The 23,666-nt window shown below is 36.2% G+C and overlaps 1 protein-coding gene across 2 annotated transcripts in view; it reads right to left on the reverse strand.

Annotated features, from left to right (window-relative positions):
• SLC26A7 (solute carrier family 26 member 7) overlaps window positions 1–23,666 on the reverse strand; it is a 203,150-nt gene that overhangs the window by 177,149 nt on the left and 2,335 nt on the right. Inside the window, exon 2 of one of the 2 annotated variants that reach the window (XM_056823328.1) lies at window positions 5,467–5,784. The exons of the other annotated variant lie outside the window; for it this stretch is intronic. Coding sequence (XP_056679306.1) covers window positions 5,467–5,659 — 193 coding nt within the window. The 5' untranslated portion in view covers window positions 5,660–5,784. The remainder of the gene's footprint in view (window positions 1–5,466; window positions 5,785–23,666) is intronic. 2 annotated transcript variants of the gene reach the window in all.

Here is a 23,666-nt window from a genome sequence, read left to right on the forward strand (position 1 = left end):
CACAATGGATAAAGGGCTAGACCTCGAGTCAGGAAGATGAGTTCAAATTTCAACTGATATACTTAGAAATGGTAGAACCCTGGACAAGTCACTTAACCTGACTGGTTCAATTTCCTCCTTTGTAAATTAGAGATAATAATTGAACCCCTCTCCCAGGAGAGTCATGAGGATCAGATGAATTATATTTGTAAAGCAATTTATCAACCTTACAACTCTATCTAAATGTTAGATATTATTGTTGTTGAAACAGTAAAATATTCTGAGCAAAGCTAGACCCTGGGGGAAGCATCTTTTCCCGTGGAGCCTCCTTATACTGATAACCTTAATGCAAAATGATACATCATGAGTACATGTAAGAGATGCAAATTAAGTTTTATACAAGTCCCAGGAAGGAAGATCCTCATTGGCTGGGTAGATCTTGGAATTCTTTGTGGAGAGAGAGAGAATTTGAGTTGGTAAAACCAATTCAGATTTAGGTAGGCATATAATATTCTTGATTAGTCATTTTCATTTAGTACAGAATAGACAATGTCACTCCCTTATTCCATAAATCTCAAGGCTCCTTCTGACCTCTAGGATAAAATATAAGATACTCTGTCTAGCCTTTAAAGACCTTCAAAACCTGGAACCAACCTTTAAATCTTATTTTTCATTTCTCCCCTCTCAAATTCTACAGTCTAGACAAACTGGCCTTCTCTCTGGTCTTCACACATAGTTTCCATTTCCCATCTCTGCATTTGTGCTGGTCACCCATCACGCTTAGAATATATTCCCTTCTCTCCCCTGACTCCCAGATTTTCAAAATTCTGTGAAGATGAAACATAAGCGTCTCCTTCCTGAAATTTTTCCTGAGATTCTCCCAAATCACTGATCTTCTCCCTTCCTCACTACCTCATGTTTAACCATCTTATATGTATATATGTGTACTTATTCTGTCTGCATTGATTGGATCAACAATCCAAACAAAGCAACAAAGCTCCTTGTAAAGGGACTTTCTTTCCTTCAATTTTATTTTTTCTTTCTTCTTTCTTTTAATTCTCTCCCTTTTTCTTCATTTCTTCCTTTTATTTAAATATTTTATGTACAGCACCTAGAACAGTTTGTGGCTCTTAATAAATGTTTATTGATGGCTTGATTGATTGGCTGATTAGGTCATTGGCCATGTGGCCTAGTGGAGTCAAAACTATTCTCTGCTTGTCTGTTCTATTGTATGAACATATGATGTGGTAAGACCTACTACTGCTAACTGGCTTATTGCAAGATTGAGGGAGTAAGATATAGAAAAACAGCTTTTTTTTTAGAAAAGTGTGAACAAATAGCAGCAATTATCATTTGATTCAATGGCAAGAAAATCTCTCAACTTCTTAAAGCAGGAAATATGCAAAAAAAAAAAAAACACATATTAGAAGATCTCTTTAACACACCTAGGATTTCTTTTGAATGGCCTCTTTTGAAACACAGCTTCTCCTTAGCATGTAAAACAGGAAAGCTTATAAAAATAGAAGTTTTAGGTAAATTCTGAGGAAACACAAGAAATTTATAGTTGGAGGATGAAGGGGAAGAATCTGGAAAAGTAGTGTCCTTCCTGTCTTTCTCTCTGTATATATAGAGAGATATATTGATATATAATCTATTTTACTTGAATTCCTATGGAAAAATGAGGAAAGTGTTTTATATCACATAATTATAAAGTTGATAAGAAATTTTGTTTTATTATTATGATTCATAATTTCATTGCATCCACTGATGCAAATAGCAACCCCTCCTATTACTGACATCAATGACCAAAAAACACATCATCTAGGGACCAGCATTCTGGTGAAGAACCTTTCTGACCTTAACAAGGTTGGGCCTCCCTTGACAGATGCACAATCCATTACCAGGCCCATCCTGGAAGCCTTTCAAACTTGTTAGGAACTACCAGAGCTTGCAGTCCATTGGCATGGCCTCAAGAATGTAGGGTCACCTCCACACCACAACGAAGTAATGGAAAGGAGAAGTTAGTGATGCATGAATTTCAGTGAATAGAGAGATGACTTTTTATACATTGTCACAGTTAGGATTCCTCCTCCGCCACTCCTCTCCCCTTGCTTTTTTTTTTTTCATTCTACTTTCCTGAGAAAATAGAAGAGGCATTGATTGCCAATATTTGATTCACATAATGAGAAGCTCATGAGATCTGGCATATTCACTTGCATTATTCCCTGCTGGATTTTTTTTTCTCATCACTTTGTCTTTAATTCTTATAACTGCAGCTGTAATGTCTGGGAAAAGCTGAATGCAAAGGAGTTTGAAAGAAGATATATTCTGGGACTTGATGAAGATGCAGAGATAACTGTCCTTCATTACTTGTCACCTCTTAATTTGGGGGAAAAAATCCCACATAGTGTTATTGTTTGGGTTTTTTTTTTGTATTCTGATTTTGACAGGTCAGGAAGAGCAACTCTTCTTTTTTTGAAATTAAATTGGCATTTAGTGAAGAAGAAAAGAATAAGGTTGAAGAATATAGGGGAAAGAGAGACTTGAAGGGAAGAGAATCTAGAAATTCTATTGATTTCAGTTACTTTATGTCTGGAAAACCAAGTCTTGTAGATGTAAATAGTTCACATCAAACTCAAAGAGTGGCTTTGGCAGAGGGCAATCACCAAAACAACTAAAGCACCATGTAAAAGTATTTATAGGAATTGGGGCTAAAGGGGACGTGTGAAATCATCTAATCTACCTCTTTCGATTTACAGGAAAATGAGGGTCAAAGCTAGTGGATGGCTGAGCCAAAACTTGAACTTTAGTTTTCTGACTCCAAGGATAAAATTTTGTTTTAGTTTCTTAAGGTGAAGAAAATACATAGGTTTGAACTAAGGACTTCCTGACCTCCAGCTAAGCACTTCACCATAAAGTATCTCACTTTCCTTCCTATCCCTTCTTGAAATTGGATGTTTCCTCTTCTGTGAGTATATACATTTTTACATGCTTTACAATGTTTTGGAGCCCCAATACCAAATTCCAACTTAGGGAGCATTTTTTAAAAGTTCTTCTCTTTTTGTGAGGCATTGAAATTTTTGCTTAAGGTAGCACTTGGAGATTTTTCCCCAAATCTCAGAAAATGTCTTCATTCCTGTCTCATTCATTCATACCAACCATATCATCATTCTTTCCCAGGCTGCACTCCAGATGCTACAGACTTTCTCTATCATGGATTTTCTCTACCGTGTCTCCTTCATCCAGTACCTTTAAAACTCCCTCTAAACCTTCCTTTAGTTCCCTTCTTTGTCTAGTCCTTCTCTTTTATAATGTAAGCTCCTTGAAGGCAGCCTCTGTCTTTATTTCTGCATTTATTCCTAGTCTCAATACTTAACACAAAGTCTACCAACAGTAAGCTCTTAATTAATGCTTATTGATTTAAATTTGACTTGAAGGGATTGGGCCCCCAATAGCCAGTTTAGTTCCTTAAAGAGGCATTCCTCTAAACAAATTAAACTGGTGTGAAATTCTTAAAGAATTATCTGCTTGCTAATTGGAGCAGCAGAAGATCTTTGATTATGGCTTCCTCTTTCTGATTTGGTCTTTCCCTTTCACTAACTTCAGTGTCACATTCTAGAATCTTTCCACACCTCACTAACTTTTCATCTCCCTAAGATGAGAAATGCACCAGGGCTGGGTCAGTCATTTTATTTTATTTTATTTTATTTACTTAATTATTTTGGTTTGGCTCTTTTACTGAGTTGTCTTTTCAGACCAAACAAAGCAAAAAACCCAAAAAACAAAAAAAACATTAGAAACTAATTCTAAACCAGTAACAACCAGAGAACAGAGCAAAGAATGAATGTTCCTCAGAACAGGTAAGCTTGGCATCTCACATTTCTTTGCTGGATTTGTCTTTTCACAGTTAGAGCATCATTTAAAAAAATAAAAGTCAACCCCACTCTTTTTTCCCTCAAATAAGAGCAGAATAATAAATGGGTTGAAATCATCTGGGAATGAAACACTTTGAGTCTGATCTACTGTTTTCAAAATACAAAAACCAAACAGGATCACAGATAGATCTAGAAGGGACCTCAGAAGCAATTTGTCCAGTCCCAACCCCCATTTATAGTAAAGGAAACTGAGAACTCAGAAAGTTAAGGGACTGGCTCAAAGACACAAAGGCAGAAAGTGTCAGATATGGGATTTGTGACCATTCTTTCTACTGTACCATTATTTGGGCTTTATTGCTTTTAAAGGACAGTTAAACCTATGGATAACAGACTGCTCTCCCTAGTCTTTTATATTTTTACCCATAACATCGAATATATTTTTACTTCTCCATTCTGAAAAATCCACCAAAAATCATTATTAACCCCAAAGTAATTAAAAATATTATATTATAGGACTAGCCAGTCCAAAAAAGAAAAAAAAAGATTCTCTAGAGCACGGCAGTATTACGGTTCTTAGAGTTGAAGCATGCCAGTGCAGATGTTCCTAATTACCCTAAAAACACAAATACTTACACAACCAGTTGGTTCCAGCTACAGAATAATTCAATTAAAGGAGTGCTTATAATTTAGCAGTATGAATAATAGTTAGGGCCAGCTAGTCTGTGAAACTATAAAGAACTACAGACATACAGAATCTGAGCCAGACAAACAGCTCTATATGTTTTGGGAGTAAGGAAGCCTTCGGATTTCCCAATTTCTCCACAGCTGGCAGAACCCTGTTACCTGAGCTAGTCAGCAATCATAGTACACCCAAATGTCTTCAAAATCATTCATTCCATTTCACCTTGAGAGCTACCTAGATAAATCCAAATAGTCCTTCTGGATCAGCTAGAACAAGGCTACACCCTTAGCTTAAATTACTCCTTGAAAAATGGATGGCTTAGGTAATGTGATACAGAATTAAATCAACATACACAATGAAACCCAAGCTCTGGAGACGCACAGGATTCTCTTTGCAAATAATAATCTTGGCAGTGAGCCTCCTTTATGTGCTGAAAGCCCTGCTGCTCGCTTACAGCAAATCTCAGGGCTCCAACAGGTAATTGGGTGCTACTAATAATGTTGGCAAATAACATCTCAAGGCAGGAAGTGTTTATAGCTTGACTTAGAGGGGTGAGACAACCATATCTGTAATCTCAAGCTCTAACATAGATAACCATGGTTTACTGATGTTCTTATATTTATGGTACATTAACAAAAACACTATATATTACACATGCATACACATCCTCAAAAGCTATTAAAACTTAGATTAAAAATTAAGAAAGCCCAAAATAAATTTAATGTACTCAATAGTCAAATTATTACCAAGTAATAAATAAGGTATAAATTATTGTGTAAAGTGCTCATTTCCCCAAAACAAATTAAATGTACACCATTTCCCAGTTATATTAAATTACATTTTTAATAGTACATCTCTTCACAATACCCAGTAGGTAAAAGGGAAAGCCGATTTACAGAAGATGGGAAAAATCAAATAAGGTTACTTTACCGTGTGTCACCTGCTGGACTGCCAGCATTATCCCCGACACTGTGTCCGGAATCAAATTTTCCTTCAGGTTGTAGCGTGGTGCCCATTCCAGAATTGGCAGTCGCCTTCGACACCACTGTTTAATGTCTGCACAGTGGAAGGAGTTTATCTTCCTCCATACCACACTATTCTTTTTTCTCTTCACTTCTGTCATTTTCCAGGTCCCCCTCCTCCCAAAAGTTTCTTCTTCAGAAAAAGAAAGTCGTTTCAAGCACACCTTACTTCAGTGCCAGTCTCCAGGGTTTTTTTTTTTTTTTCCAATGCTTTACAATGTCAAAGCTACAGAAAAAAAAGGGGGGGGGGTAGAGAGTGAGATTAAGAGAATACTTAAATATCTGAAGCTGAGTTCTGGTTGATTTTGGAGTGGCTAATTAATTTAACTCCAAATATGCATTTAAATCTCGCATCCTTGTCTGAAGGAAATGAGAAATAGTCCCTGTTAGTGTACTATGTTTCTGTTCTTTTAAAAGTATTGCGTCTAGCCTTAAGTTAGTCTATGGCTCTCTATCCAGTAATTTCTCCCTTATATTCACTGTAGTGCCTTATGCTTTTGGCTCCAATCCCAATGGTTAATGAGGTACTGCTGGGCGTGTGTTGGAAGTGGGCTGGACTATGCTAATGCAACCAGGAAGCTCTCAGCTAGTCCAATCTCTCCCTCCAAGCTATGCATAAGCATAAAACTGCTGGAGGCTCCAGAGTGCAAAATTAACTCGCAGAACCAAGCCTCCCTTTGAGAATGATCCGTTTGTTTGCAGCCTGTTAAGTGTTGGCGATTCTTAGCATGTTAAAGCAAGCTACAGAACTCTGTTAAATGTTTCTCATCATTTTATTCCCTGTGAAATGAGGTTTTCATTCATAGAGAAATGTTCAGGTAGCCGGCTGCCCAGTTTGGGGAAAAGGAATTTCCAGTTCTCATAAATAAACTGAAACTTCATCCCTCAGACTAACAAAACCGGCATGACAATGGATGGAACACTAGCGGCTACAGTCCTCATTGTTTTTCTCTGGGTTTTCTCTGATTGTTTCTTGGGTTTTCTCTGATTGTTTCTCTTCATCATTTACTTCTCACACACACTCTACTGTGACTGGTGTTTATTGAGGAATGACAGTATGGTACAAATCATTGTAGAAAGTGCCCCCCCCCCAAGATTTTTGGTGCCCAATCCACTTTTATAGTTTCATTAAATACATATCCCCTTTGTTTTTACATTTTATGGGAGTATGAGAGGCCGTCTTTTTTTTTTTTTAGAAAGAAAGCCGGCATTTATGAGCTGTGCAATTGGAATTATACCAAAGAAACAGTTTATTAAATAAAACTCTGACAGCCAAGAAAGAGAATACTATGTATATAGTTCACTGAGGCCCCTTTTAATGCCCTTTCGTCCAGAGAATACAAAACTGATTTCTGGAAGCCTTTAGAATAACAAAACCCTTGGATCCCTTGGACACTTCTCTGGTCCCCTGCTGTACCTTTTTTCAATTTGTTTTTAAATTAAGGTGAATAGCTACTTCTCAGCTTTCCAAGGATGACCTCACTGGTTTCCTATATAGTGCTCTAATACCTGCTTCTGCCTTACAATTGATCAGTACCTTACATCTATGCAATTGATATTTTTATCCACAGGTCAGAATTTGCTTTGCTTTTTCTTCTTTTGTACACATTGGGCCAAATTTCCAAACTGTCCAAACTACTTGATTCCTATAATTATCACCTCCTTTAGAGACTCTGGCTTGTGGTGTTTCCAGACCCCTTTTCATATGTTCTCATGGATAAGTGAAACCACTTGATATTTGCTATCATCATCACTGTGTCAACAACAAAGCTGCATCAACCTCAGGAGTCCAAAAGAGATATTATATGGTTTTAACTGTCTTAAGCTTTTCTTTTCTTTCCTTTACAAATAAACAATTATTGTTAACTCGATTTTGTAATCATCCACAATCCTTGTATGTAATCCTTGTTCCGTACCCTCTCACCTACCCCCAGAACCCCCTCCCCCCAAAAAAAACCCTCAAAACATATCTAGTTTATGAATTTGCGGTCTTTTCTGAAGATGGGTGACCACCTGTCAAGAATGCTACAAAAGGGTTTGGGGGGGGATGGGGGGTAAGCTACACCAGATGACCATCATTTCTGGCATTCTATGGTTCTCTCAATGATTCTATGATTTCACAAAAGACATTGAAACATAAGCTAAAATCTTTCCACAGCTTATAGCATTTTGGGTAAGCCATTTAGATTGTTGATAATAGAATTTAGCTCTATAAATCTGGAGACTATTTTGATTTTACTTCCTGTAGCTCCAGAGCTCAGCACATAGTGGAGATTTAACAAAGCCTTGTTGAATGAATGAATTAACGTATGAGAATACAATTAACATGCACAAACATACCATATTTGAGAATTTAAGATGGACTTTTACAATTGTTAAAACTGAAACTGTTCCACAATGCTCCAGAACCAATGGGAAGAAGATAATTAGTTCAGATAAGAATAAATTGTGTGTCCTCTGATTCTTCTGGCAAAAATAAAAAATGTTTCAGGTATCTGAATCAAGGGTTCTTAAACTTTCTTGTGTCATGGACTCCTATGGCAATCTGTAGAAGCCTATGGGTCCTTTCTCAAAATAATATTGTTAAATACATAAAAAATATATAAAATAATAAAGGAAATCAATGATATTGAAATGCAATTATCAAAATATTTTTAAAGTGAGTTTATAGAACATGAGTGTAGAATTCCTGATCTAGATGAATCTTTCTCAAGAATTTAAATATATCATAAATTTACTTATTTTCTTATTCTTTTTTCATCTTTATGCTTTGACTGTTTCTTGCACTTATGTGTTCTGTTTAGGACCCCAAAGAGTCAAAACCTCACAATACCTAACTTTATTCATGGAAGACCCACTTCACATCATAAATAGAAATGTCAAAAACTTTATGAAGAAATATATTCACCCACACGAGATTCCCAGGGCAATCTGACAGACTTATAAAGTTCAAGAAAATTAGATAAGTTATTACAAATCTGATGTCAATTCACTCTCCATTTCCACATGTCTTTCACTCTCATCCTTATGTCAGATGGAGGTATTTCCAAGTAATACACACACACACACACACACGCGCACACACACACACACACACACACACACACACACACAAACTGAATTACCTTATCATTTCTATGTCCCCCCATCACCAAACTAGCTGTTTCCAACTTCCATTTTGCTGTCAAAGATGTCATTCTCCTCTTTACTCTGATATATAATGCTAACGTCATCATTGTCTCTCCTTTGTTCACCAGATCCAAATCATCACCAAGCCCCCTTTTCCTCTTCCATTACATTTCTCTAATCCATCCTTTTCATTTTCATCTCAATGGATGCTTTCCCGTTACAGACCCAGATCACCTGGTATATTGGAAAGGTCTCCTTGATGGCTTCCCTGTCTAGACATCTCACATGTATTGTAACAGCAAGAACCACTTTCTGAAAGCATAATTTGAGAGTTGGAATGAAACTGGAATCCATTTAATCCAACCTCTTTTATTTTACAGATGAAGAAACTGAAGTTTTCACTTGGCCAGGGTTATACGATGAGTAACTTAGGTGAGATTTGAACTAGGGTGCACTTTCTGGTCAATCCATATTCTACTGTACCATGCTTCCTCTTCCAAATATTAATTCTAAAACTACCAGTAATCATTTGCTTTCAACCCTAAATTCCCTGGGAAGGGCTTTGAGATCTAATGACCTCAAAAGATGCAATACCAAATCTAAAGGCTCTCATAACCTTCAAAATGAAGGAACCCCGATTGCTTCCCCTTCCCCCTTTAAACTCTCTGCTCTATCTCCTGGATTCTATACACCACCTCAACATACTATTTATTTTTTTTCAAACTATTTTGTTTCAAACTTTTTTTGTTTCTTATGGGGGCATTTTATTGTTGGGGAGGGGAGGGATAATTGACCATAATTTCATCTACAGAATGGTAATTTATCTACAACTAATAGTCTCATATTATTCCTGTCTTTCTGATTCCAAGTTCAACACTTTATCCACAACACAATTCTCTACCTCTATATTTGCCAATTATTCTACCTGAACTGTTCCACCTTCTTTTAAAATATTGGCCAATAATTCAGTAAACATTTATCAGTCACTTACTCTAAGTCAGGCACTAAGCTAGAATAAAGACTCTCTTTTGTCATGAATCCTTCCAAGTTTAATTGTACCCACATCTACTCATTCCATAAACTCAAAGTCCTGTCAACAGTTACCTTTGTAGTTATCTACAACTACATTCATAATTTCTTGGTATGTGTTCCTTTGCCTGCTTGGTATGTATTTGGCCAGTATCCTTCATTAATCTACAAGATATCTATGGGAATGAGCCTGTTCTTCTTCTGTTTCTTTTGTCTCTCTTCAGAGGACCTAGTATGGTACCCTGTACTTAAAGGATATTCAGTAAATAGTAGGTTGCTTATAACAATCTTCTTGACCTAGACTCAGTATTGGCCACTTCATTAGACCTAGAGATCATTAGTTCTAGAGATCCTTCTTAAAGACTTTCTTAACATTCATTCTTTACATCCTGGTGGGAAATGACAGGATACCAGTCTTCCCTCCTTCACCTTGAAATGAACCTAAAAGTCACTTTTGACACTGATCTTTTTGTGGTAGGCTTTTCTGTGAACTATAAATAGGGGCTTTTCTGGGGGTTCCCACAAGTTGTCCATCCAATTAAATCAGCTAACCCTCTTGGATACTTCTATACAACTGATCCAGTTCTAAGTCCAGTTGAGAAGTTTGTCAACCAGTTCTTGACATGATTGTTCCCAAACTACTTTGTTTTGTTTAAATCAATTAGTTTCCCAAGCAGAAGTAAATCTTAATTTTCTACTAGCTCAGTGTCTTCTTATATAGTTTTATTGTGGTCCCAGCTGTATTTTTTTCCATTTATTAGCAAAATAGAATCATTAACTTTTTGGATCCTTGATATTCAGGGTTTTAGGTCAGTTTCTGTTTGCTTCAAACTGTCCAGTAACAATGTAATTCATTTTGGGTAACCACTGTTGTCTTAAACAAAGTGATATTCAAAAACTCTTGGTGACCACATCAATTCCACAAGTTCACATTGCTGGGTCAGTGTAACAAAGAGCAGAATCATAATAGAAGACAAGAGCCTGAGAAGAGTTCATCAAAAGTGAAATGCTGCTTAATGGCAGGCTGTCAATGTTCTTTTCATGTTGTGAAATGCAAATACCTTCAAGGGCTATGGACATATATAATACAATGGAAAGAACGTTGGACTTGGACTCAATAACCTGGACTGAGTCCCAGTTTTGCTGACTCTGATCATGTATATGACCATGCACAAGTAACATTATTTCTATGAATTCTAGTTTTCTCACATATAAAATGAAGGGACTGACCAAGATCAAAGATTCTTTCTTGATATCGACAAACTTGCCTTCAAAGCATTTTCATAATTATATTTCAGTATAATCGATTTCTAATCCTATGAATTTTATTTTATAGACTTCTAAACAGTCTGAGAAGGGAGTCTATGGGTTTCACCAGACTGCCAAAGAGATTCAAGACACACAAAAAAGGTTCAGAGCACCTGACCTGGATGATATCCAAAGTTCCTTCTTAGTCTAGAATCCTAATCTCTTGATTCAGTATTTCTTCTAGATGAATAGGATGCTCATTGTGTGTAACGACTTAAAGGCTTCACTCTCACTTTATTTGTATCTTAACTCTAATTTGACATTAGAAGTTGTTGGATTTACATTAGGCATCGATTATGATTCTATCCTATACCATGCCAAGGTTGGCATTTATGGCTTGAAGATGCACCTAGATGTGCACACATACATATATTATACACAAGTATTATAATTTGTGAATTTTCTTCTCGTATTGATTTGGTATATGAAAAGATGCTTCATCGAATGAAACATTTTAAAATACTGAACTCTGAAGACACAAAATCAACTGGCATGTTAGAAGCAAAATTATCAAAAGAACGGGGAAATAAGAGAATAGACCATATCCCTCAATCTACCACTAGCAAGCTGAGATTTTGGGAAAGTTAATGTCTCTTGAATTGAGTTCCTTCATCTTTTAAATGGAGGGGTGTTGGATGATTTCTGAGTCCCCTTCCAGTTCTAAGATTCTACAGCATTCTTGGGAGGGGGAGGGAAATGGGACCCTCTGTTTCCTTTTTCTACTATAGGGTTATGCTACTATCTCTTCATGGAACAAAAATGATTTTGGGTTCTCATGGGCTATGTCAGTAGTATTCATGCCCTGGCAAGTCTTTTCAAGCCACAAAGGCCTAGAGTATGGGTGCTTGGACTATTGTGATCTGAGAACTATCCTGTCTAAATGTGGAAAGATTTGTGACCAAAGAGTTGGCCCCTGATTTTTAACGGTTTTTGGTCATGGTTATTCATAAAACTGCTCTTTAAGAGGTGTGATGAATTCTGTTCTGTCTTAGACAGAGAGCCCACATTAATGATGTTCAAAATATTTTTAGGCATTGAAGGAAATATTCTGTGCTTAGGCCTGAGATATCTAATGTGCTTGTGAGTACACAACTGAAGGTAACAGAACACAAATTTATTAACTGCCTACTATGTGTCAGGCATTGTGTCTTTAAGCCCTTTAGAAACATTATCTCATTTGATCTTCACCACAACCCTAAGAAGTAGGTATTAGATACTATTATTATTCCCATTTTACTGCTGAGGAAACTAAGGTAGTCAAAGGACCCAATTTCATAAAATTAATCTAACAAATATCTGATTTATAAGAAACTAACATATAAAGGATACTTAGGAACTTTAGTGTAATTTTAAAATTCAGTTTGGTCAACTAGATTAAAATTAATACAATCAGTCCTCAATATTCTTGTGTTTAACAAGTTCAAGAATTCATGTGATTTTATAAATAAGCTCATTTTCAGTTTTGAGTTGGCAAAGGAACACATTTTGCTATGTGGCTATGAAAAGGTTTTGTGGAGTCGTCGATACTTTTCTAGGTCCTTCACTGATCTTGTTCACATAAAGACCCCCTCAGGCATTTGTTACATATTTTCAATGTTTTCCTTTAAAACTCAAGTTTTATATTACAATTACACTCCCAAAGCATAGTGCCAATCCTTTAGGCTCTAAACCCAAGTATGCTAAGTCAATGATACAGCTTAGTGAGAAAATAAAGGTGTTACTTAAACTTTGAGTTAGAATGTCTGCAGACTCTGTCAGCTTTGACTTTGGTGCTAAGAAAGAAATGGTTTATTACATACAGTACAACACCCTCACGTTACCATCTGACACAGTGGATGGCATACATGATAGGTGCTTAATAAACGTTTCTTGAATTGAATTGAATGAAAGTCCTCAAGAAAATAATAATGAACATACTTTTCATTTCTTTTAAGTCTCAGAGGGTAGACATTGTGGATAATTTAGTTTTTTGTCCTTTTAAAAACCATTACTTAATTAAGTATGGGCTTTCATGGTCTCTCAAAATGCAAATGGATTTTTTTCTTCTTCTTTGAATTTATATGGTACACATCTTCTATTTATTTAGTTGGGCACTAGTTACTTTTATTTATTTTTAGTTAATTCCCCCATACACACTAGAATGTAAATTCTTTAAGGATAGCTTGACCTTGGCCTAGTCAGGTGATGAAAAACAAAACTTCCTTCCTTACAGATGTAGAGACCTATGGTCATGGATGATTTAAAATATTTTTAGCTAATTGATGTATTGGCTAATTTTGCTGAACAGGTAGGTCTTCATCTCTTTTTTATTCTCAGTTACAAGGAGTAGTTTGCTGAAGGATTATAGGAACATAGATTTAGAGCTACAATAGACTTTAGAAGTCATCTAGTCCAACCCTTTCATTTTATATCTAAGAAAAAGAAATCACAGATAGCTTAGGATTTGTTCTAATTAGGTAGGTTACAGTGGAAAAGACAAAATTCGAGAAATAAAGATGATGTATAAACAAAAATAACAATAAAAATTTTAAAGAAAGAAAGTGACTCACAAACTTTCAAGTGTTACATACTTATGAATTGTCATTCTTATTCCAATTCTTTGGTTCAGGAAGTATATTAATGTAGCCCAATACTAGCTTTTCAATCATTTGTTAGGGTGTTTGAGATGGATAAGGAAATATGGGATAGATGGGAGAAAAGAGTAGTAAAGAAAGGGTATCTTCCTCCCTCAGGGTCACTTCAGAAGATCGGGAAGATTTAATACCAACATTCCAGAATTTATGAATATATACAATCTTATCCTGGATTGAAATGATAGAAAGAAAATCATAATATGTTATTTGTGGAAAAGACATTGAAGGTCATCTAGTCCTACCCAGGAAACTGAATCTCAAAAAAGTCCCATGGGATGCCTATAATCATAAAGCTGGGCAGGAGCAAAATCAAGACTAGAACCAAGCCTCCCATATCCCACTGTTCCTTCAACTGTACTCTAAATATTAGCTCTAGAGTCATTTTTATCTTAATGATTTTAATAAAAAACTTTTCAGCAACAACTTTGCTTCCATCTCTCCATCCCTCCTTCCTTTTCTTCCTTCCATTTGTTTGTCCTTCTTTCCTTCCTCCCTTCCTTCCTTCCTCCCTTCCTTCCTTCCTTCCTTCCTTCCTTTCTTCCTTCCTTCCTTCCATTTCCTGATCTTTCTATTCCTGGTACTTTACACATGTGATGCCTGAAGTAGATTCTTGAATGTTGTTCTGAAGTGCATGTCATATTATCTAGTGTCCCTGCCAATCATTTATCAATGAAAGTAGGAACTAGTTTATTACAGTAATATTTTAGGCTTAACAATATTTATATACAAAATCAAATAGCCATCTCCTTGAAGGAGAGTCAAATACTAATAGTACCAAACCACTGAGGGAGCTTGGAATGCTAATGGGACTCTTAAGGGTTCGGCTTAAGTTCGCTAAATGAGAGAAGGCATGTCAGGAAATAGGGAGTTGGCAGAGGTAGTTAGGACCCTGTACAAACTATCTCTGGGAAAAGGCAAGTGACCCTATGAGCAGCCAAACATTCACTCTGATTGCTACTGTACTTATCTAGCAAGACAATGATGTTCCTAGGAGGGGAACAAATTTTTCTTGAGCACATTAAAAATAAAATAGTCAAAACACATGAATAGCATATCACCCTATAAATTCTTGTAGCCCACTCGTCCAGACATCATGGTTCTAAACAAGATACAGCATTGATTTAGAGATGAAAGGAACCTTGGAGTTCATCTAATCCATTTCTCTTTAGTGAGTGTTGAACATGGAGTCAGGAAGATCTGAGTTAAATTCCTGCCACAGACACTTAACTCTTGGGCTTGGATAAATCACTCATCTTCTCAACCTCAATTATTATCTACCCTAAGGACTTTTAGAGGGATTAAAAGAAATGATATTTGAAAAGCTCTTTGCAAATCTTACAGCATTACATAAATGCTATCTATTATTACTATCATTATTATTGTTATTACTGTTATTATTTTAAAGACGGAGGCACAGAGAAGTTTGTCCAAGGTCACATACATAGTAAGTGGTAGAGCTGGAATTTCAACTCAAGCCCTCTTAATGAATCCACTGGGATTCCTCCTCTAGTCATTCAAACAAACACCAGGTAAAAGAATTACATTCTCCTACATTTCACTTTCTTCTTCCTTTACATGCCACACTTCCACAACCTCAAAAATCAATTTAATCTCTTCGGATCATGATTTTAGGGCTTAAAGAGACTTCAGTAGCCTTCTTGTCCCACTCACTCCCAACTTATAAATGAAGAAACTGAAACCCAGAAAGGTAATTTGCCTAAGATCATATAAGCATCTGTCTGCACCAGTCATCTTTAGCATTTCCCTATATACACTCATCCTCTTTACAGCTTTAAAAAATAATAATAGATCTGGGTGAAGGATGGGAGGAGGAGGAAGGGAATAAGTATTTCTATAATGCCTGCTATGTGCAAAATGCATTTACAAGAAGAATCAAATGCATTTTTAAAAATGTCTGCTCCCTACTTTCTTTTAAGCCTCAGTTATGTTTTTTAGGCCATTGGCAGTAAGTGGTGGAGGAAAGAACATTGTATTACAAATAAGAGACCAAGGTCTGAATCTTGATTCTGACATTTAATAATTATGGGATCATGATCAAATAACTTAATGTATCTGAGCCTCTGTTCCTTCCTTTTTACAAGGGGAAAAATAACATTGGCACGATCAGTTTCACAGGGTTGTTGTGAGGAACGGGCTTTGAAAACCTTCGGGGCGCCATTATTTGTGTACGTGTGTATTCTAGTCTGAGAAATGTGTGTGCATTGGTACACGTGAGTTATTTAGTTCCTTGAAATCAATTCAAAAGTCACTATTGCTACATTATTCATAATATCACTAGTGATATTAAGTCAGATTTTTATAACTATCCAAAGAAATGCTTCAGGTTTTGAAATGTCACTGGATTAAATGGATTTACCACAACTGTATGAAGTACTAGTGCCACCCACTGGTGGAAGGTTGTTCATGAGCAATTATTACTAGATGAACTCTGGAATTCAAGCTTAGAAGGTCTTTTTCTTTGTGTGGAACTCACAAAATATTGATAGTTAATGGTGACCAATTTTATTTCCATCAGGTAATGGTTTGCATGTCTATTTACTCATGCCCTCCCAATTCATTCAAGTGATGGAAAACCATGTCCAAGGTGCCATCTCTCCTAGTTGTGACCCTCAAGAAGATGTCAGTTTTATAAGTAAATAAAATAGAGCATATTCCTAGAGTTTGGGAAGTCTAAGCTTTGGGATAACTTAAATAGATTGTTTGACTTGTAAAAGTCCCACCTAATCCAAATATTCTTTTGAAAGTCTTTCAGAAGATTCAAGCCTAGTGGAAAATAGGTTTCTTGAGGACAAGAACTGTTTCATTTTCATCTGTGGATTCTCTGTGCTTTGAACATTAAATAGGTATAGATTAAATGCTTATTGGATGAATGCAAACTCAGTCTGGTTTGTTTTTGGGTTTTTTTGGACCACATCAATGATTTCAATAGATTAAGAACACTGGATATGGAAATCTCTTTAATTCTCACAACTTCCCTGGCTTCAAGTCCCACCTAAAATCTTGCCTTTTACAAGAACCTTTATCTATTCATCTTTGATGGTAGTGCCTTCCCTCTGTGGTTATTTCCAATTTATCTTGGAGAGATCTTTTCCTAAATAGTTCTTTGCTGTTTGTATACTATCTCCCACAACACAATAGACTGTGAGTTTCTTAAAGGCAGGAGCTGTTTTTGCCTTTCTGTGTGACCTCAAGGTGCTTAGAATAGTGTCAAGCACATAGTAGGCACTTAATAAATGTTTATTAACTTATTGACTACCTGGTCAGCAACTTGGTAGAAAATTATAGTTTTAGATGACTGGTTGGGACAGTAAGAGGATTAATAACTTGCCATGAGTCACACAATTAATAAGTGACAGAGGCAAGACTTGAAGTGAGAACATCCTTACTCCAAAGGCACCTCTTGATCCACTACTCTACAATTGGCCTTTATTACCAGGACAAAAATTTCCATTAATTTCCCTTTCTTTAGATGCCAAAAGGCTCTATGCAAGAAACACATCCCCCCCACCCAGTCTAAATTGAAAGATGTAAATAATACTCTTTATCACAAATTCTTTGATATTAGTTTGCTGCTGGAATCTCCTCCAGAAATATTGACTTCTCTCTCCAGGGCTTCTCAGAGAGATGAGATGTTTATCTCACAGAGTTATCCCAATAAGTGAAATTTTCAAAGAAAAGATAAATGTTGCAGAATACATTCATTTATAAGAAAGTCAGTAAAATTAACTGAAAGAATCCAAAGTGGTAATAAATTGGCCACTGGGAAGAATTTCACTTTGACCTTATTTAATCTTTTTCTTTATCACATGAGAGTGTTCATTCACATAACCAAAATCATGGTTCAAGAGTCAAAATATTGTCAAAAATGGGGGGAAATGAAGGTATGTTGATTCTCCTGTATATGGAAGAAGTAAAATTATGTTTGTATATAGTTATAAATTCTGTATATTCCAGAACAGTCTAGAATGTTTTTGGTATACTTTTAACAATCTTTGCAAAGAGAATAAGGAATAAACTTTTCCAGACTATATCAGACCCGATTTTCAGTTCATAAAATATATGATCACTATAGTAAAATATCACCTTTGAAATAGTCAAAAGTGGCTAAATACTAGAGCTGGTACCTGAGTTTTTCCAAAGGAAAATGATCTTTTAAATTTCATTAATGAATAATTCCTTTCAAAGATCCCATCTTCTACATGAATTCCCCAGATTCTGGCCTCATTAGGCCTCAGTCCCCAAGTCTGTGGATTACTCCAAGACATTTCATAGTTACTCCTCCCCCAGGACCACTTTCACCCAAAAGCTTTCATAAATGTTTCATTACTGGCCGTTTCACAATGTTTCAAGACTTTGTGGGAATTCTTAGTTTCTTCGTTTCTCCTTAAAGGAATGAGTCAGAATGGGAACATGGATAATTTATTAGAAACTACATGTCTACATCCTTGCAGTCAGTCCTAAATATGGGTGTGAATACATTTTCTATAGTATTTCTTTCCAGAGAGGTCACTATACATCAGACTTTTTTCTAGTTGTTCCTTTCCCTCTAAATGTTTGCTTTTGCTATGTTGGGATTAATTTACCAAAGATAGCCTGAGCAGAGAAACCAAAAATAATTCTATCTGGTAGAAAGCACAGGAATTCCAACTAAGCAGTTCTTTAGAATAAGAAAGTCCACCTTCCTGTGGACCTCTATCCCAAGCTTATTTGGGAAACCTGCCCTCTAAATCCTGGCATTTCTGATTATATGATAGCTTGTGGCAGCCATTAGGAGATAAATTAAATTTCATTTTTCATATGAGAAATTGTACTCTTTCTCTTGTGCATACTTATTTCAATTTGGCAGAGAGAAGAAAATGTTGCTTTTTCTTTTCTGACTATACTGTCCTGAATGTGTTCAATTTAAAAAAATATTAATTAAATACAAATGGTGCATAAACCTTTGTTCTCACTTCTTGGGGAGATGTAAAGAAAAATATAAAAATTAGTATTTTACAGTACTTTAAAGCTATGATCTCATCCATCCTCACAATAAACCTGGTAGGGGCTATTATTATTATCCCTATTTTATAAATGAGGAAACTGAAGTAGACAGTTAAGTGATTTAGCCAGGGTCCCATAGCTAGGATGTTAATCAAGATTTGAATTAGAGTCTTTCTGACTCAAAGCTGATACCATAGTTGTTGTGCCACCCAATTGCCTTATGATCTTTCTTCTTAAGGAGATTTCTATCTAAATCAGTAATGAAAATTGGATGTATTGATAATTCCTCAGTAGAAGAATAATATTTGGCATTTATATAATACTAATTTTTTAAAAAAACATTTTAATTAACTCTTTAGACTCACAATGGGCTTTTAGATAGGTTATTATAAGCATCATTAGCCTCCCATTTTGTAGATGAGGATACTGAAGCCCCTAAAGGTAAAATGATTTTGCCCTTCATCCTATTGCTAGCTAACAGGAGAGATGGGATTTTGAAGCCAGGCCTTCCTGACCCCGAGTCCAGCATTCTAGCTGCTATGCCATATTAATTCCCACAAGGAAGAAGTGTTTGCAACCATAATCATTTCAAAATAGCAAGATTGTGGAATTCTGACACAAATTTACCTGCTCTAATAAAAATATTAAGTGCTAAAGCTTCTAGATTTCCTATCAACCAACCAATATTAAGTATTTATTAAGTATTATCAAGTATTTTTAAGCACCAACTATGTGCCAGACACTGTGGTAAACTTTAAGGGTACAAATCCAATGAATGAAACAATCTCTACTCTCAAGGAGCATGCATAATAATAGAAGTGACAGGAAGAACATATGTAGGTATATATGAACATCCCAAAAGTCAGAATGTTATTTTAACCTACTGAACTAAGCCCTTGGGAATATTTGTAAAAAGAGAATGATTACAAATCAATACAGAGTAGTTAAATACCAAGCAATTTGAGAAGGAGATGCTGGGCGATGGAGGGGGAAAGGAAAGGTTTCTTCATGAAGGAGGTGGAGTTCAAGCTGAGTTCCGAAAGAAGAGGAGGACTCGCGTATGAGTGAAGGTGAGGAGGAATGCATTCCAGGTTAAGAGGAAGAACTAATGCAAAGACTCAGGGGCAGGAGAAGCCAGTGTGGCTGGACCATAGGATACAGGATACATGCATGGTGTATGATGAGGCTGTGATCCGAGGTCAGGACGAGGTTGCAAAGAGGTTCAGAAGCTAATATATGGTTCTGGGAGTATTGGGAAGCCACTGTGGTTGATTGAATTGGAAGAGCAATGTGATCCGATATATACTTAAGGAAAATAATTTCAGAAGTTTAGAGGATAGACCAAAGTAGGAAGAAATGTGAGGCAGGGAGGCCAATGATCTGGATAAAAGGTAAAATCGAGGCCTGAACCAAAGCATTAGAGATTCAAATACGCTACTGTAGAAATTTTAAAAGTATGGAAGATGAGTGGATTTGGGAGGAAAGAAGATGAATTCTGCTTTGGATAACTTGAGTTGTATAAAACACTTGATTCCCCAAAGCTCACTTAAGAATAGGCCACAAGCTATTGAACCTGTTCAGAAAAAAAGACAGATTGTTTTTTAAACCAAAAAGAGAATAAATGATAAATTACTTTCACTGTTGTCATACCACATTATTCTCACACACACACACACACACACATTATCTCCATTTCTTCATAGATGTTTTGATCACTTTCAGACAAAGGCATTGTTGTAAAACATATAGCAGTTAACTGACTTTGGCTCAAATAATTCCTAAAAAACAATACTACTTTTAAAAAATGCAAGGTTATTCAGGATTGACTTCGTGGTAAATGCCACATTCCTCTTTATAAAAGGCACATTCTTGGGTCATCCAGGAATGTCATGTATTTAACTTCTCTGAAAAAGCAGCTACCCAAGAGTGATACCTAAAACTGATAAAATAGCAGAGTTAATGAACTCTAAAATGGCACGCTGATTAGTATGCCTCTCAGAGTGACAGTGGCCATACTTTGAGGAGCTAGGAGTAAAAGGAAAGACAGAAGAAATTATGGAGGGCTGGAGATTGCTAAGTGGACTTAAATTTGATCCAACAAATTAATTCCAAATTCAGAACTAATAAGTCCTATATATTGATCTTGACTTCTCTCAGCTTACTATATTCCCTCATCTGATCCCCTTGGGGGTAATCATATGTTTCTACATTTCCATACTTGGAATAAAAGTGTAAAGTCTAAAGAATGAAAGGTAAAATGAGGGCTAATGGACAATAATAGGCAGAAATGGAAGAAAAAAATGCCAGAAGGTAGAAATCAAAAGTCATTAATAATAGATTTTATGTATAAATTTTCTTAAAAGAAAAAATAATTAAAATTCCATATCACTTGGGGAAAGGTTAAGATCATAGGATTTAAAGTTTTAAAATAATTATTAGAGATCAGCTATGAGTAAAACCCTCTTGTTTGGCCTTCAGGCACAGAGAAATTAAATTATTTGTTCAAAAATAGCTAGATATACAGACAGAGAGATATAGATTATTAAATAGCAGAGCTGGCATTCAAACTTTGATCCTCTGCTTCCAAAGCAGAGTTCTTTGATTGGAGCTAATAGTTTCAGGGACAACAAATGAGTTATGTGCCATATGAGTAATAAGTCCAATTTTTTTCATTTCCGTCTTTCTTGAGAGGTTCCATTCTCCTAGTCTAGTTCCTCCCAATCCTTCATTACTGTGAGATGGAACCTAGACAGGTCTAAGTAAGACTCAAACATACCTACCTTTTTGCTATGTGGTCTCCCCCTTAGAGATTTCTATACCAGAGTTGGAATCAGAGGAATAGAAATTAAATATCACCTCTGCCACTTATTACTTGTATGATATGAATGACTCATTTAACCTATCTAATCTCAATTTTCTCATCTATAAAATGAGGGGATTAGACTAGATCAGTAATGTTCATCTCAAATAGAAAAGGGGGTCTGGGGTGGTGGGGGAGTTTCCAAACTATAGGCCACATGTTATCTATGTTTTGATTGTATTTTTACTTATTTTTAAAATACTACCCAATTACACTTTAAGTTGGATCAGCATTCAAGATTGTTGTGCCCATTATGTAACCTTTGAACTATGGACTTGCCAACTCTGGACTAAGGTCCCTTCTAGCTATTGATCTTTGCTTTTTTTTTTAGTTCTGTCCAACTCTCTGTGATCCTTTTGAGGTTTCCTTGGCAAAGATACTGAAGTGGCTTTCCATTTCCTTCTCCAGCTCATTTTATAGATGAGAAGAAAATTGAAGCAAATAGGGTTAAATGACTTTCACTTTACACATGATGGGGCAGGATAGAACAATTGAAAGAAAACTCAATCTGAAGTGAAAGGATCTGAGTTTGAACCCTGGCTCTGTTTATTACAACTGAAGTGACCTTGGAAAAGTTAATTTAGCTTTTTTGAGATTCAATTTCCTTATCTGTAAAATGAGGGGGTTGAACTAGATGTCTCTAAGGCCCCTTCCCACTCTGAGTCTCTAATTCTATGAAAATGAGGTCCAGAGAAGGTCAGTTGGACTGTAATAAAATATGCTCAATCCTCTGATTCCATGGCCAACATTCGTTTCTCTGCATTAGGTTGTGTCTTGATATCTCATAAGGAAATCAGGCAGGAGCGTGGTAGTGTCTTGTATAAAACTGGAAGATCCTCCATGAAATATTAAGACTTCCCAACCTCCCACAGTCTTTTCAAAGAATAATATGAAGCTCTCTTGGATAAAAATGGCTTCATTTGAGACCAATCATGCTAACTTATAGAAATACCTGTAATCCAAGAACCACAAAGAACCACAAGAGGTCACTTAGTTTGTTCATTTTTCTCTGCTATGTTGTTTTTTTCTCCTTAAGGAAAAATGACAATTATTTTAGGATTTGGGAGTTTTGTGGAATATATGATAGACCTGCCAGGTATGAACTCTATCAATATAACACTTCCATATAATGCTATAGTATCATGAGAATCCTTTAATCCATATATTTGCTACCAAATGGGGCCACTTTGGTAGACCTAAAGTTGTACTTTATCACTTTCTCCTTAGACTTGCCAGCTGCCCAAGTGTCCCCCCCCCAAATGCAGCCAATGGGATTGTCTCAGTCCCTTCTGACATTCACCTCCTCTGAGGCAGAAATGACCATGGGATGTGAGCCCTGGAATAATCTATGCATCCTGAGGCAGTTGGGAACAACCTGAGCACTGAGTGTTCTGAGAAATCCAACAGTGCAATGGAGGGGAAAAGGATCACTTTTCTAACAATAAATAAGTCCTTTAACTTTGAAAGTGGTGAGAAATTGAATCTGCAACACACAACCAACTGGCTTCCGTTTTATAATGTTCCCCTTCTATTCTTCCAGGTATCTTGTTAAGCCCCATCCTATTTCAGAATCCTGGTCAAAAAATTTATCAGTAATGCACATATAACACAGGGTTTCCCAGAAGTCTTAGTGAAACTTTTAGGTGTTAGGTTTAAAGGCAAAATTTAAATAACAAAAGAGACCCCATGTACACACAAACACACAGAGATAGCCTAGAGTAAGGGAGAGAAAGATGTGCTTAAGAGTCAGTAAATCCTGGGTTCAAATTCTAGCTCCAACATTTCCTAACTGTGACTGGGCAAAGCAGCTGTGACATACTGAATAGAGAACTGGTCTCAAATCTGGGAGACCTCAGTTAAAATATTCCCTTTGATACTGGCTGCCTAATCGTGGACAAATTCTCTGAAACTCTCAGAGCTCTAAGTAACTCTGAGCCTATAAATTGCAAAGAAGGCACCAGCCTACAGTAGTAAAGTAAGTTTCCTCATCCAGGAGTTCCAACATCAAAGAATTTACAATTCTAGTCCCAAACTCCATCCTCTGTAGAAAGCCAGGTAGATATACACACTACTTATTGGTGGATCTTCATGATACCAAACCACAATCACTCATTTCAGTTCTTAAAATAGACCCACCAAGACAAA

Source organism: Monodelphis domestica, chromosome 3, assembly GCF_027887165.1.
Source record: "Monodelphis domestica isolate mMonDom1 chromosome 3, mMonDom1.pri, whole genome shotgun sequence".
NCBI lineage: Eukaryota > Metazoa > Chordata > Mammalia > Didelphimorphia > Didelphidae > Monodelphis > Monodelphis domestica.